The sequence below is a fragment of the Chroicocephalus ridibundus genome, chromosome 2 (assembly GCF_963924245.1).
Source record: "Chroicocephalus ridibundus chromosome 2, bChrRid1.1, whole genome shotgun sequence".
Lineage (NCBI taxonomy): Eukaryota > Metazoa > Chordata > Aves > Charadriiformes > Laridae > Chroicocephalus > Chroicocephalus ridibundus.
Window position 1 is genome coordinate 118,168,836 of NC_086285.1, and position 15,525 is coordinate 118,184,360.

General features: G+C 49.5%; 1 protein-coding gene across 2 annotated transcripts in view; it reads left to right on the forward strand.

Annotated features, from left to right (window-relative positions):
- The first annotated feature begins 2,071 nt into the window (after positions 1–2,071).
- The window catches only part of CABLES1 (Cdk5 and Abl enzyme substrate 1), a 73,707-nt gene continuing 60,253 nt past the window's right edge, over positions 2,072–15,525 (forward strand). For both annotated transcript variants that reach the window (XM_063326704.1, XM_063326705.1), the window contains exon 1: positions 2,072–3,004. In XM_063326704.1, coding sequence (XP_063182774.1) covers positions 2,466–3,004 — 539 coding nt within the window. In that variant the 5' untranslated portion in view covers positions 2,072–2,465. The remainder of the gene's footprint in view (positions 3,005–15,525) is intronic.

Here is a 15,525-nt window from a genome sequence, read left to right on the forward strand (position 1 = left end):
GAAACACTTTCCTCTGGGACAGCTGTGGAGGAGCTCTAGAGCAGAGGTCATGGCTCCATTAAAAATAATGCTTACCATAGGGAGTGATTTATCACATCACAAGAGTAATTTTGTGAAAGGAATGCACAATTCTGCACTCATAAAAATTGTCCCAGGTTAGACCAACCTCTGGAACCCCACCTGGTGTTTTGGTGGTGGTTCTCTTTCCCAGACCTATCCCTCGTGAGAAGCTGGATTTGGAAAATACGCTCCAGGACTCAGTTGCCATAGCAAGCTTTTGAGCTCCAGAGAAAAATACACGCTGTGGCTGCTTCCCCTCAGAAATGCAAGAGGAAAAAAAATAAAAATCCCAGTGTATATGTTACTCTGCTGTAACGTGGGAGGATGGAGTTTCATGACCTAGCTACCATTTAGTAGTAGTCTGTGGACCAGGGCTCAGCATTCAGGGAACATGGTGACCATCAGGCTACAGAACTGACACTTCCCTGTGGCCCAGGAGCCCTCCTCGAAACAGCCCTGAATTCTTTTAAAAGCTGTACTGTCTCAAAAGGAGCACGGAGTTGCCCATGGGAGCCGAGTGCATCGTTGCCCCAACATCAGACAGCCCGCTGGTTCCCACTGAAGAGACAGAGCTGACGGTCAGAAATGGTCGTTGCCTGCCCCATCAACGGAAGGTGGCAGCCCTGCAATTCCTCAGACCTCCTCCCTGAAACAGAAGTTTGAAGGACACTTTGCAACCACAGGGGTACAGAGCATCCTCCCAGCAGGTGGGAGATGCCAGACGGGCTCGTCTCTGGGGAGGTGAGTCTACCACTTAGGCCGATCCACTTCCCATCCAAATGATCCATCCCGGACGTGACACAGGGACAGAAACAGCAGTGCCCTCTCTTAGGAAAGACAAGCATCAGCTTAAACTTCAAGAGAGCAGTCTGAAATGAGAATGCCCGTCTCAAAATAGCACTCACCTCTCTAAGAAGGTGGGATCTGGGAAATATCCCTTTCATCCATCATTTCCCCTTACCTCGCTCAGCGCTTTCTGCTTAGGATGCATCACTCTTATGGGAGCCCCCCCCAGGGACTTGGCCCCTGAAAGTTCGAGTTTTGTGGCACTCAGTGTCAGTAAAGGCCAAATTTTCAGAAATCAATCCAAGTCACAGAGCTCGATTCTAAAGTCACTGAATGCTCAAAAGGTCAATTTTGAGAGGAACATAAACCTGGGTCCATAGCTTCCTCCAACAATAGAATTAGGCTGCCCCTCTCTGACCCAACAATCTTGGGTTTTTTTATCAGATTAGCAAACTTTTGATAAAATCGTAGGGGGCACTACAATATTTGTTACAGTTTGGCATGACTGTAAATCATCCACCAACTATAACTGGAATATAATACTAGTCATTGTAATGCTTTATGAAGAAGGCGCACGTCGCTATCTCGCAACAACCATATGTTCTGCTGTTTGTATGTATCTGTTATCCAACCCTTACATAAGCTGTTGATGAAATTATCATCGCAGGACAAGAACACTTGTAGCACGGTTGAGTTGATCGAAATAAAGTAATGAAGAAACGAAGGAGCTTTATACTGAGGTGGGACTGGCCGTGGGCCCTCCCCAGCTGCAGCTGCAGGAGGAGGGAGCCTGACTGAGCTGTAGCCAGCTGCACAACAGCCATCCCTTCGGAAAAAAGACAGGGAATGCACAAATTCTGGGGCTTGGGCTACTTACGAGAGGGCAAACTAAATACCTGCACTTTCTCTGGTGCAGGGGAAAGGGGTCGAGGGAAGGGCTGGGGAGGGAGTTGCTTTAGCAGTTCAGGGAACTCGTGAGATGTTAAACACACACACGAAAAGCATCGGGGCAGCCCCCGGGCCGCTCGCCGCGGCGTAGCCCGGTGCGGCTCCAGCAGCCGCGGTGACGGCGTGGGGGGGGCACGGGGACAAGCGGGCAGCCCCAGGAGGGTCCGGTGCTGCCGGTGCCAGGCTCCGAGGGCCATGTGGCGTGTACTACGGGCGCAGACTCCACCTTTCGCCCGCCCCCACGCATCCAGGAAGGGAAAAAGAGGAGGAGGAGGAGGAGGAGGAGGAGGGAAAGGGGTGAAAGGGGAAAAAAAAAAAAAGAGAGAGCGAGAGGTTGAAAGGAGGGAGCTCGCCGAGACCCACCCTTCTCCCTCCTCCTCCTCCTCCTCCTCCGGGCTGCTGGCCGGGCTTTTGTTTTCCTCCAGCTCCCCGTTTCCCACACGTGATTGCCGTGTTATTGCACAGGGCGCTCGGCGGCGCGGCTGCACCTATAAATACGGAGCGGGCGGGCGGCGGGGGCCCGGGGCAGCCGGGCGAAGAGAAGCCCCCCGCCACCCCCATGCACCCCGGTGGACCGACGGCACCCATGCCCCGCCGCCCGCCCGCCTAAGGGGGAGGCAGCCACAGGCAGCGCCCGGCCAGCGGGGAGGGGAGGGGGGAGCCGGCTGACAATGGCGGCGGCCGCCACCGCCGCCAGCCCCGGCAGTCCCGCCGCCGCCGGGCCCCTGCCGCCGCCGGAGCCCTGCCCCAGGAAGGGGCCGCAGTCGCCGCCGCCGGGGCCGCCGCAGCCGCCGCCGGTGCGCAGCGACCCCCGCCGCAGGCAGGCCGCGCTCTCCTTCCTCACCAGCATCTCCCTCGACGGGCGGCCCCCGCCGCCGGGCAACGACGGCCCCGCCGCCAGGCCCCGCCAGGCCCCGCCGCCTCCGCCGCCGCCGCGGCTGGGCAGCCCCCCGGCGGCGCCCGCCGAACCCCCCCGGGCCCCGGAGGAGGAGGAAGAGGAGGAGGAGGAGGACGCCTTCGCCGCGGTGCAGGTGCCGGCCGCCGCCTTCCTGGGCGCCGCGGCGGCGGGCAGCCGCGGCCGCCTCAACTCCTTCACGGCGGGGGTGCTGCCGGCGCCCTTCGGCCGCGCCAGCCCCCAGGGCCCCGCCGGCGGCAGCGGAGAGCTGGGGCAGCCCGGCCCCGCCGCCGCCTTCGAGCTGCAGCGGTCCCGGTAAGCCGCGGCGCGGGGATGATGATGATGATGATGATGATGGATGCGCGGGATGAGGGATGCGCGGGATGGGGCGGGCGGGCGGTGGGCTCGCCCCCCGGCAAGGGCGGGCACGGCAACCGTGGGGAGGCGGGGGGCAGCCGTGGGGAGCCGCGTTAGCCGCCGGGTGGGAGCGCCGGTGGTGCCGAGCCTCCCTCCCTCCCTCCGCGGGGCCGGGGCGGTCGGCGGCCGCCCGACCCAGGGGGAGCAGCGGCACGGCGGGGGTGTGGGATCCGCTCCCATGCCCGTCGTTCTCGCCCCGAGTGGCTGAAAGTTTGGCTCCCTGCTCAGCAGTGCAGGCGTGCGGCTGCTGCGCCCTCACTGCCGCTGTCACCCCCTTTCTCATGGCTGGTGGCCGCTTCAGCCCGCCTTGCTGCCCTTCTTCTAGCCAGCCCTCAGCCAACTGATTCCTCTGGAGCCCACAAAGGGGAAGGAAATCTTTCCATCGATGCCCACGGATTACGGTCTATGCGTATGGTGCAAGCAGCGTCTCGCTACCTCCCTAAATAAGCTCTTTATCTACCAGCACTTCGTGCTCCTCTGGGTTGTTCGTTGCCGCCGGGTACTCTTTTGCCTTTTAACAAGCTCATCTCAAAAGAGTAACCTCACCTGCTTGAAAAGCTGAGACTTTTGGCTAAGAAGGCACAACCATGTAAAAATGTGCAAATGCATGTGGATTAATTGCTCCACGGGTACAAAATTGTATTCCTTCACCTCTTCAACAACATATTCGGCTATCAAAGGCTGGGGGGGGCGGGGGGGAAGAGCCAGGGAAGAAGCCGGAGGAAATGACTGCGCTCCCCGAGCCCACATCAGTCGCCACTCCCACATTCCCCATTTGCCACACTCCCTTCTTGTTTCTCCCTTGGACAAATAGGTAGACTTTGAGTCACATGCTATTGCAAGGGTTTATAAGGGTAATTGAGCATAGATTGCTGTAGAAAAATCCCCTTCAAAACCAACCAGCTTGGAGAAATTGGAGGTATTCCAGGAGAAAGTTGTCTTAGCTGCGTGCCCCGCTGTCGGTTGTTTTCTTTTCTTCCATCTGGATTGTATTGGTGGCTTTTTTTGAGCCCCTTTTCAGGTGCTGTGCTAGGGAGCCCCACCTTCCCAGGTAAAATGCCTGCTGGTGGGTTACCACCCATCTTCTCCCAGTCATGTGTCTCTCAAAACATTTCCTGCAGTGACAGCTCGCTAATTGCGCCATGGATCACTGGCACAGCAACATGACACACACACCCTTGCGCGTTTTCCTCTGTGGCATGGTTCCGCACACTGCTGTCCGTGGCCTTGTGAGTTAGGAGTGACCCACAGACCATGACTTGGGAATTGCTTTTCTACTCTTGAACGTTTTACTCGTTGGTGATAACGCGCTTGGCAGTACCCTCTTAGTGTTCTAGAGACTTGGCTTTCCAGTTACTGAGTTTACTATTCCTGCAGGATTCCTATGTCATCTTTCTGGATTCCCAAGGATCCTTCTTGGTTTTCCTTGCTTGCACGCTTTGATCCTGCTCTCAGTTCTGGGAAGGATGCTCAGATCTCGCCTGTATCATTTCTTCCCTCTGCCCATCATTGTTTCGCCTTGCCCCTGTTTGTCACTCTTACTTTTTCCTTCCACAACTGATTTTTTTTTTTCTTACATGAGAACAGTGTGGAGTTTAAGAGGGAAAGGTAATTACTGTGTTATGTTAAGAACCTAAAAATCCAGCGTTGTGCAAGTTTGGCTGTGCTGCTAGTGTGCAAACGGGCTGAATGGATAGCCCAAGTCCATGGCAAGGGAAATCACCTCAAAAAACCTTCTCTGGGTGCTCCTCCAGTCCTGTAATGGTCCTTCTTTGTGCCGTATGTTTTCTTGTGGTGGAAGATGTAAGGGAAGTGCTGGTCTTCTCATGCTCTTTTGTTTTCTTGAGAGCTAGATTCAGCTGTGGCAGGGACCTAGCATAACTCCAGCGACAAGTGTGCGGCTCTCCATCGAGCACATGCTTATGGCTGGTGCTCGGCTGGTGCTGGTGCAGGAGAGCTCTGGGTTCTGCCCCCGGCTTTGCTGACTGCTGTCACGCTGCACATGTGCAGCCCGGGGCAGAGTTTGGCCTGCCTTCAACAGATTTGTTTCTGTTCTGGAAAAAGCTCTATATTTCTAAACATCTGGAATGGACAGTTGCAGACCACGAAGGTTGTATCGAGGGTTTCCTCCTCCATCTCAATGAAAAGACATGGTAGGGGCTCCGATTGCTGGGTTCGCTCTTCACTAAGAGCAGAAGATAAATTGCAGGTGCGCGCAGGGCTGGCACCAGCCCAGGGACGGAGGGTTGGGGCAGACCTGCTGCTGCTCCCTTCCTCTCGAAGGAGCCAAATGCCCAGCACACGGCCTGCCCTCCTCGGAGCGACGGGGTGGGAGTCGCAGCAACTGCCCAGAGACAGGCATCAGCTCACCTGAAGGAGGATGGGGAGGAGCACAGAGGAAAATCAGAGAGTTGGTAGTGGTTGGTTTGGTTTTTTTTTTGTAGCTCGTGTATGCATGTGCTTTCTCTCGTCCCACCCTTCCGCTCGCCTTGCAGCGGGCTTCAAATTGGGTTTGATGCGCCGTTTGACAGACTAGTCCTCTGTGCTGAGACATGTAAGTTATGTTGTAACGTGAAACCATTTTCTATTACAGTATCAGGCAAGACTGGCTGCCTCGTGTTTTTGTTTTTATTTAGTTTTCAGAAACCATTGTGAACATACAATCAGAGTTTCCTGGCGTTTTTGTTTGTGTTAGCAGTTTGGATAATTGTGTAGTAGTTTATATTTAACAAGGTTATCATTAATGTGGTTTGAGTTTGTGCTCTTTGTGTATTCACGAGAAACAAGCGATATAAAAAAAGAACGTGGAGCTTCTAGCTGTTCAGAGGCTAGTATGTAATTACATGTAAATGGAAAAAACCCGCTTGTCCAGAAGTCGGCTTGTTGATGCCAAAGGCTCCTGTCTAGCGCAGAAGGAGTTTGTTTTAGTTTTGCGGTGAATGGGTGGCTGAGGACATGAGGCTGCTGGAAACTAGGGCCGGGTTCTGCCAGGTTTTCCTTCATGTCGAATTATAATTCATTTTACTAGCTTCATCTTAAATAAGCGAGGAGCTCTGTGGAACAAGATTTCAGCAACACGGCTTTAAAATCATTTCAGGTCCTGTAGATTAGATGATGGTCCCAGGTACTCGGTTTTGTGTATACCTAGAATTCTTGTTCTTGTAGTTTTCTTTGGGAAAAATACTGCTGTTTCCATGTGGGAAGTTTCCTTTTCTACATAAGGCCTTTTCCAGTGGGCCGGGTGGTTAGAAACAAGCGCATTCTTTTTTGTGTTGTTGGTTTTGTGGTGGTTTTTTTTTGCTAAGGAAGCAAATCAGTGATTGGATTTGGAGTTTAAACATCGCTTACAGTTGTATTTGGCTGTGTCAGGCTTGAGGCAGATGGGCAGGAGAATTCCTTCTGGGAGCAGCTGGTGCTGGGAAGGAAGCAGAGAGGAGTATCTGCTGAATAATCGCGGCGGGGGGGGAGGTCCACTGGAAAGGCCATTGAAGTTATTGTGGTCCAAATAGATTTATCTTCAGAATTTATTGACCTACAGAACAAATCTCATTTCCTGAGTAATTCTAAAATTAATTTATGATTAGTAAAGCTTGTGAAGATTCAGTTTGTTTCTCCCCATTAGAAAATACAGAACCATGTATGGCCTCGCTATTCATCATCTGGAGAGATGCAGTGAAGGGGGATGCTGGAATGGTTGACTTGCCTGGCTTTTGTAGGGCTTGCGAAGTGCGATGGGTTGTTAGTACTGGAGGAAGCCTCCAGGATGTTGCTGAGGAGCTGAATCCCACCGTTTAGTTTCATGGTGGAGGGCTGCGAGGTCAGACCCTGGTCCTCCATGGCCTTGGGTGGGCAGGCAGTGCAGGCTCAGCCCACCACAGAAGATGCCTCCAAACACGCTGGAGACAAAAGAAGAGTCTCTCAGAAACAAGTGTTTTACAGGCAGAGTCCTGAAAGAGGTGCAAAACAAAGAGCTGGGGGCACCGTCCACCCTGCAGGGTCATCCCAGCATCAGGAGTGGCCTTGTGAGCCACTGGAAGCACATCAGGCCTTTTGTGTGTGATGGAGCCTTTGCTATTCACTGAACCTAAAGCCTTTCAGGCAGCCGGAGTTTCAGAATGATGTATACAAGAATAGCGTGAAAACACCAATTTAATGGTCTGAGAAGTGAATGGGAAGTACACACGCTGAACTAAGTCTTTTCATAGGTATGTGACCTTGTATACCACTTATGGTTGCTCTCTCTACAGAAGGGGATGCTTATTGACTTCACCTGTCACTTCAGGAGGCTAAAATGGCATTCCTGTGCTCCCCTGAAGAGGTGATGTTCAACAGCAGGGGTAAGACTCAGGTAATAAGGGCAGTTTCACTAATTGCACCAGCGTCCTGCTGCATCTCTTGGGGCAGGTCCTCATGGCCCATCTTCAGTGCTGCAGGCCCTGCCTAAGTCTTTGACACTGGTCCCAAGGGCTGGCCCCCCAAGAAAGGGCCTGAAGTCCCCATGCACACAGCTTTCAGGCTCCTCCAGGAGTCCCGTGAAGGACACTGAGTGTACCCATGGCCTTTAGCATGAGGACACTGAGAGGCTGGGTGCTCACAGTCACTTTGAGCTGTGCAGGAGCAGTCACTGACTGCCAGTAGGCTTTCTCAGCTGTGCGTGGTCCAAGCACGGCCAGCCCCACATCACACTGGCTGTCATCCATCACTGTTGGTCTCTGCCAGCTTTGTTCCTTGTTCAGGGCACAGGCTTGCGCCTCCCTCTGTTGCTTCTGTTGAAACTTGTGGAACTGTGGTCATCTTCGAGATGTTAGTTGAAGTTGAGCGGCGGTTCAGAAGTCACTGCAATACGACGATGCACAGACAGATGGGCAGCATAGATGCATCAGCCTTGTTCCTTTAATACACAAAACTTTTAAGAATAAATCCCACAGAAGTTTGCTCTGCCATATTTTGGGCTCTTACTATACTACTTAGCAAGCATCTCTTGCAGTTATCTGCAAGGTTAATATTCATCAGACAAGGAAAAAAACCCTTTGCTGTCAATTCTGAAGATGAGCTGGGACAGAATGTAGCGTTCATGACTATGAGGGAATTAATGAGACAGCTTCACAGAAGGACAGACGCTGAGAGGGAGCTGCCTCTGCCGAAACCTTGGGACTTGGCAGGTTTCGAAGTGAGACAGCCTTAGAGCCGAACGGGTGAGAGGGCCCTGCCTGGGTGGGTTCTCATTAATGCCTGTGAGAAAACCTGAGCTGGTAACATGTGAGGAGTCATGTTTGTGTTGGCCGCCTTCACTGGCCACCATTCAAAGCTTTGCAGGTCCAGCTCCACCTCGGGAAGTCCCATGGCCACACCGTGCAGGTGCCTAGCCGGTATGCGGTAACCCCTCCTTAGCTGTCAGGAGGTCAGAGGAGCAAGATGTTTCAGCAAGTTTGCTTATGTGGTCAGTGCATTTCTATTACTCGATCTTTCTTTTCACCCTTTTCTTTACCAACAAAGCTCCTGTGCAGGCAGCCAGACTGGCCCTTTTCCTTAGGAGCCTGCTACACAGTACAATACTGCTGCAAGCAGCTTGAAATGATGAAGATCGGTAGCAACCACGTGAGTTACCAGCCCTCCAGACCATCACAAAAACATAGTTTGATGGTAGATAGATAGGATAATGACAGATCATCATTTGATGACAGCTTTTAGATAGGAAATATGCTTTAATGTGTAGTTATTATGACTTTGAGAACTCCGCTGGTGGAGGATATGGCTTAGCTTGGAATAGTTCAAAACAGCTAAAACACAAATATGAGATTCTCAGGTGTGCTCTCTGGAAGGAAAAAACCCAACCCCCTAGTAATTCTGTGGCTCCCTCGTTTCAAAGAAGCGAATACCAGGTGGGTTGTCCAGAGGCTCTGTAAAGTGTCAAGTGTGATTGGAGGTAAAGGCAAGAAGCAGAACCAAATCCCTATTTTTTTTTTTTTTTTTTTTTCAAATTCCACCCCCTCCCCCCCAATTTCAGCTGTTCATAGTCTCTCAGGCAAGATCTCCACTACACAAACATAAAGGCTCATCTTCATAATTTAACCTGAAAATGCTGAAGTTTGGGTTTGTATCTTGGGACCTCTGTACATTAAAATTTCGGTAGACACCAAATTATCCCACAATAAACATGGGAAATCAGATTCTACTTGAGCCAGGCAAATATCCACAAAATTCACCTCTGGATATGCGCTAATACCTCCGAGGATGTAATCAGTCCTTTCTGACAAATACTGTCTTCTACACCCAGAATTGCTATTGATGGCTGTGGGGCTGCCACCAGATACCAGGCTCAGCAATGCGGTGGGTGCAGCGAGGCACAGAGATGGCTCTTTTCGTTACCCAACTGAGAAACCCCTTGCTGCTTTGCTGCAAGAAGTATTATTCCTAGAAAATGGAAATGACATAATTTGGCATATGGAGAGCATCTCTCTGCCGGCCTGCAGTTTGCAAATAACGCACTTGAGAAATTTACGGAATGGTATTTGATTTCATAAGAAGGGCTTAGCACAAGTTTTATTTGCTGCAAGGGTAGGGTAAAGAGCTTGGCAAATCAGTTAGGAGAAGAAATTTCACTGGTGTTTGGAGAAAACCCGATGTGTCAGTGGGAAACTTTTAGGACTCTCAGGGTTTGCTTTTCAGGCTGCAATATGCAGATTTAGAGGAGTACGTATTTAAGGAATTGTGACGTTCCTTTACAAGGGCTACCGTGTTATGTTTGTAGCAACTGCTTTCCTGTCATGAATGCTAAATGTATTTTCTGTTCTTGTGATGTATTTCAAAGTCAACACTGCTCTTAGCAGCTACATTTCAGAGTTTTTGCCTAAGGAAGGTTTTCCATTGTGGAAAATTTAGAAGTGAATGAGAAGTGAAGCAAAGGCTACCTTCATTTCTAGAAGAAGTATTTTCTTTTTAAAAGAGCCTTTCACCCTATATGTGAGTATGAAGGACAAGCACATGTTCTTAGCAAGCAGTTGTTACAGATTAGGCGACTGTGTGAAATTGAAGTTTGGGGAAAAAAAGATTCACTCACCACAGCTGAAATGTGTTTACCCCTGCTTGTCTTGGATGGCAGAGGAAGGTATGTCCTTTCTGACCCAGGATCCTGCAAAGCTTGAACTGTACATTAACAGATGTATAAAATTACTCAGTTAAATCGAGCACCACTGTATAAAGTTATGCTAGTAAGTAAATCTTAGCAGTAGCAGGGATTTTACTATATAGTATTGGTGTGATTAAAAAATAGAAAGCTAGATAACTTATAATAATTTTTCAGACAACAATGAACTGCATTTTGGTGCTTCTACAGATAAGCATATTACAAAGGTAAATATGATTTAAGTTTTCAAATCTACATGCTGTCAAGGCAAATCAGACATAGGCACATCAGTTTATAGGTAAAGGCATTCAAAAGAAGCATAAATTTTCCTGCGAAGAAAAAAAAAATCCCCTGATTTTGTGTAACAGGAAAAATCAGTAAGGTGACTTTATGCTGACTTCTTTCTGCACTGGAGACTGAGCTGCAGCTGGAACTGAGCCGCATGGAACGAACAGGGATGAAGCTCTTCAGCTTGCTCATCCCTTTCTCTGGGCTTCGCATAGGACGTTGAACACCAAGAAATCAGCAGTGCCAGTTGGTTTGCAGACTCCTTGCAGGTCACTGGTTTGGGTTTTTTTTCAGCTATCTGCGTGCCATCTGCTGTGGGTGGCCTCGCCCATGGCCGTACAGGGCATATCTGCACATATTTTTTGTGTAGACACAAGGGACAGAGAAGTAATAGTGGGATGCAGTGGTGGTGCCAGTGCAGCCTCAGCAGGTACCAACCACTAGGCGCTGTTGCTATCCTTGGCGTGGAGCTTGTGCCTTCTGCAGCGTGGGAAGGCTGGTGAGGGGTCTCTCTCTGTCCTCTCCCCTCCGTGGGGCATCGTTTCCTTTCCCATTTCAGGATGGAGAAAGACCCACTGCAGGTACAGGGTCACCAACTCACAGTAAGGAAAGTGGATGGGGAAACGTGTGGCAGGCTCCGGCATTCACAGCATCGTTGTTTCTGGTGGGTCTGCCATGGGGGCAAGTGCTGAGAGAGGTCCCAGCCCTCCAACACAGTGGGATCACACGGAGATTCATATCCCAGAAGGGAAGAGGAAGAGGTGAGACACCCCGAGCTGAGCTGTCTCCCTGTCCAACAGGAGGTGTACGTGCTGGCACAGTGGCATGGATTTTAATTTCATCGCGATGAAAGGATCAGATGCTATTACCATTGGTTTTTACAGAGATAACTCACAGCCCTGGAGCAGCCTGGTCCCCACTGGGGCGGCTAGCAGAGGAGCAGATTATAACCCCATGGTGGTAGTGTGCCCTTTGAAGGGTGCAAGCAGCACGGCTCCACCAGCCTACTTCAGAGGGAGATCTGCTGGATTTTAGTTTCCTGGTGCTGGAGGAGGGGAGAGCAGAGCCTCACTGCTGCAAAGACCTAGGATGCCTTTGTCACTCAGGGAGGACCATTGTGTCAGCTGAAGGGATGTCTGGTTTCATCCAATACCCCCAGCACACGTAGCGATGGAGAAAGGGGAACCAGGAGATGAATGTCACCTAAGGCCCTTTGCCTTCAAGCCTGCTTGGATCACATACATAACATTCGTGTGTACACAAATACGGTCCATACCTACAGTTCGAGAAGCTCTCGTTACTCCTTGTTCACGCTGGCACGGGCTAGGAACCTGCACTCCCCACACTGCTGTACTCAGCCTGTCTGAAGGATGTGACATAAAGCAGAAGCTAGATGTCAGCTATGGTCTGAAATGTGTCTTGAAAACATTTTTGGTTTTTTTAACTCACCAACTTTGTTCCTTGTGTTTTGTCTGTCATACCCCTCTACAAACAAACCCTTTATTTTCCTGTTGCTTCTGCACTTGAATTAGTACCTACAGATCCAGCAGAAAAGGGGATTAATTTCCTCCTCTTTTGGTCGAGGTTGCAATCAGCTACACCCAGGCAAATGTGTGGTGACAGAAGGATTGCCCACGTGTCCGTGGGGTGCGGTGGACTTGCACAGCAGGGACTGAAGTCCTTGTTAGGTGACAGGGAGCTACATGAAAATGAAGACTCCCATTTTGATACCTTGGATGTGGGCAGAGTTGAGCAGGCTTGGTAAGTTAGGAGCAAACTTCGTAGTTCTGCAGATTTACTTAAGTGAATGATATCGTTTCCGACTGTAAAATACGGAGTGTTTTTTGGGTAATAGGAAGAGAGGAAAACCAGCTTTCAGATGCTGTTTCAGATGCAAAGTATGGTTTAATCGGTTGGGTAGGTGAGTCGCACAGGTGCTGCAGAGGGTATGTGAAAAGGCATGGAAAGCTCACTGTCTGCTATTAGTAGTCTTGGAAGCGTGGTCTTTAAATCACAAAGGCGTCATTACGTTTTCTAGCATGGAGTTCACATAACCTCCCGTCTTTAACCCATTGTGTATCTTAGGAACCCTTTTAATTTTATGAGGCTGTTTTCTTTAATTAAAGCAAAACTGTGTTTGATTTTTAATTGGTGGTGTTTACTGTTTCGTAGGATGCCATCTTAGAGCATCCAGAAGAAGTGGCAGCTGAGAGGTGCTTGCTTAAAAAGGCAGAATTATTTACAGCAGAACACAAAGTGCCACTGTCAAGTACCTCCATCATGACCTTTGAGATTTATTTGTAAAATCTGTATTTTTCCCCGTGCATGACTCGCTTCAAGATAAAATGCTTTTCTGTTTTAGAAGCCACTCCAGGTACTGCAGAACTCACGAGCAGCCTCATAGATAGCAAGTGTCTGCACACATTTGTTTTAAGGAACAGACTTTGTTGTCCAAGGTTTTTTGCTTCTGTTTGTTTTAAAGAGATTATTATAAATATTGGTTTCTTGTTTGTCCATTAGTTTCCTTATTGATGTGAGGCTGTTCAAGTCAATGAGAGAGCTAGGGTGTAACAGGGAGCAGAGTTTGAGCAAATGCAAATGGTATGAATTTGCCAGAAACCCTTAAAAAGGCACTTCCCAGACGGTAGTTTCTGTTGCTGTCCTCGTGCAGGTTGAATGGGTGATGTGAACAGAAATGTGTATTTTCTTGCAGTGAGTTTGTGAGCTCGCAAGCTTCCTTCTCCTGGAAGGATGTAACCTTGCAGCAGGAGCGAGGATTTTTTTTTTTTTTTTTTTTTTGTGGTACCGATGCTGTGCTCAGGGCTGTAGAAAATGCCGTTGCTCCTCCATATCCCTTAGGAGCTGAGCCCCAAGCCCACGAGCTGCTCTGTGCAGGAGGGCACCGCACAAGGCTGTGGCTTGTAACTGGGATTCGCTCCCCTGGGGAGGATGGGGTGGGAGCGAAGAGGCTGGAGCCAAAAAGCCCTCCTGAGCCACTCTGTGCTTGCAGAGGTCGAGGCATCCGAAAACGAACGGCCTCTGAATTAATTGCAGGGTTGCTCAGGTACAAATGAGAACAGGATGAGGCCTGTCTTTTCTATTTTAGGCACGGAGGTAATATTTCCAACCTGTCAAGCAATTGCATATCTCGAATATCTTACTGGATGAATGAATGTGATATTGATGGTTTAGTGTGGCACAGTCTTTCGTGTAACTGGCAGTTGTCTTGCAATTGTTGCAGTTCTCACTTTTGTGCGATCTCCAGGAATATTTCAACATGGCTTTGTCTGAGGTTTTTGTGTGTGTGTGCCATTTACGTATGTTAAAGGAAATGCAGCTTTTGAGAGGCTCTTGACCCTCACATCCACTTTCCCAAGATGTGGGGTTCTGGTAATGAAGACTCGACTTCACTTCTCCAGTGTTTGTTATGAATTAGATGTCTGTCTTCTGTTATTCCAGCTAAAGAAAACAGAGCAGTCAAGCAATTCAAGCTGGGTTTTTTGAAGGAGCCTCTGAACCATGAATTTTGAGGAACTCTCTGAGCTCCTTTGAAAATCTCACTTTGAAAAGACAGCGTGTGCTTTTCCTGTGTGTGTTTTCACAAATTTTGCTTACCACACTGTCCAGACATGCTCCCATTTGTATACTTGTCCTCCCTGGCATTTTTGGGGGAGCGGTTGGCGTTGTTGCAGACTGTAGTAGGGGTTCTGCTTTTATTGAAGTCAGCAGCACAACTCTGGTTTAATCAGCGGGTCAGAGAGCTTGCTGTGTGCTGACACATTAATGGAAGTGGACAAAAATTCTCATTATAAAATGTGAAAAGTGGCTTTGGGGGCCACAGCACTACTAATCCTTTGCATCTTAGCCCATGGACGGAAGTGGGCCATAAGAAGCAGAAAATTGAGGTGCAGGTGGTGCTTTTCTAACACAATGTGACTGTAGTTTTCTGATTGCTCTTCAAGCTGTTGTTTCCACAAGCTCCAAACGAGAGCAAAATTGGCATAAAAAGACATCTCAAAGGCTTGGTCAGCTCCTCACGTGATGTGCCTGTGCCATTCTGTGGGGTGACAGTCAGTCCCACCAGGCTGCACTCTTGTTTTGTACAAGCTGTTTAAACATCCAGCGCTCTGAAGCAAAGCGAAACAAGAGCCACTGACACTACAAATCATTTAAACCTGGAGCCTTTGCGAGGGAATTGGGCCTTCTCCATCCAGAAGGGCCATGTCTGTGTCAACAAGCAGCATGGCCAAGCAGGAGCAGGTCAGTAGAGCCAGGAGCTTGGTGCTGAGGACCAGATGTCCACGCTACGGACATACAGACCAGCTCTATCCCAGACCTGTGGACCGGACACCCAGCAGTAGTTGGAGGACAAGTGCTGTGCTCCTGCAGTGTGTCACCTGGCTTCCCACCATCAGAGGGGAAGCCTTCGTGCTCCGGGGCTGCTCCATGCAAAGAAGAGCATGTCATAAGCAGGCATGGTTGGGAGACTCGCATCAGAAGTGTGCTTCTGAGCCAAAGTCAAACAGGGTGGAGGTAGAGATGGAGTCTCAGTTCCCTGTTTGAGGACAAAGGGATTCATATTGAGCTAATTTAAACTTCTCACACCCTTTCTTCGCCTGGGTTAATACACTTTTTGTTTGACCCTGTGAATTCAGATGCTTTTCCCCTGGTCATTTCCATTGGAAATTACTGATTTCCCTCTTTTCACTGGGGGTTTTAAACAGATTTTATAGGGAAAACTTTTTTTTTTTGCTTGTTGAATCAGCGCACTGGGCATCTGTTTTCTTTTTACTGGTCAGTTGTGGTCTTTCTAAATCTTTGTTTTGTAATGTGGTAAATTCTGTGAAAATGCATTTTTTTTTCTTTTTTTTTTATTACGGTTATTCACATTAACAGACATCTTTCCCGTCTGTTTAGTGGAAAAGGTGAAACAGGAAAACCAAAATTTCAAAATTCTGTATCACATGTTGGTGGCAGTTTGTGAGCTTGATTAACAGAGAGGTCT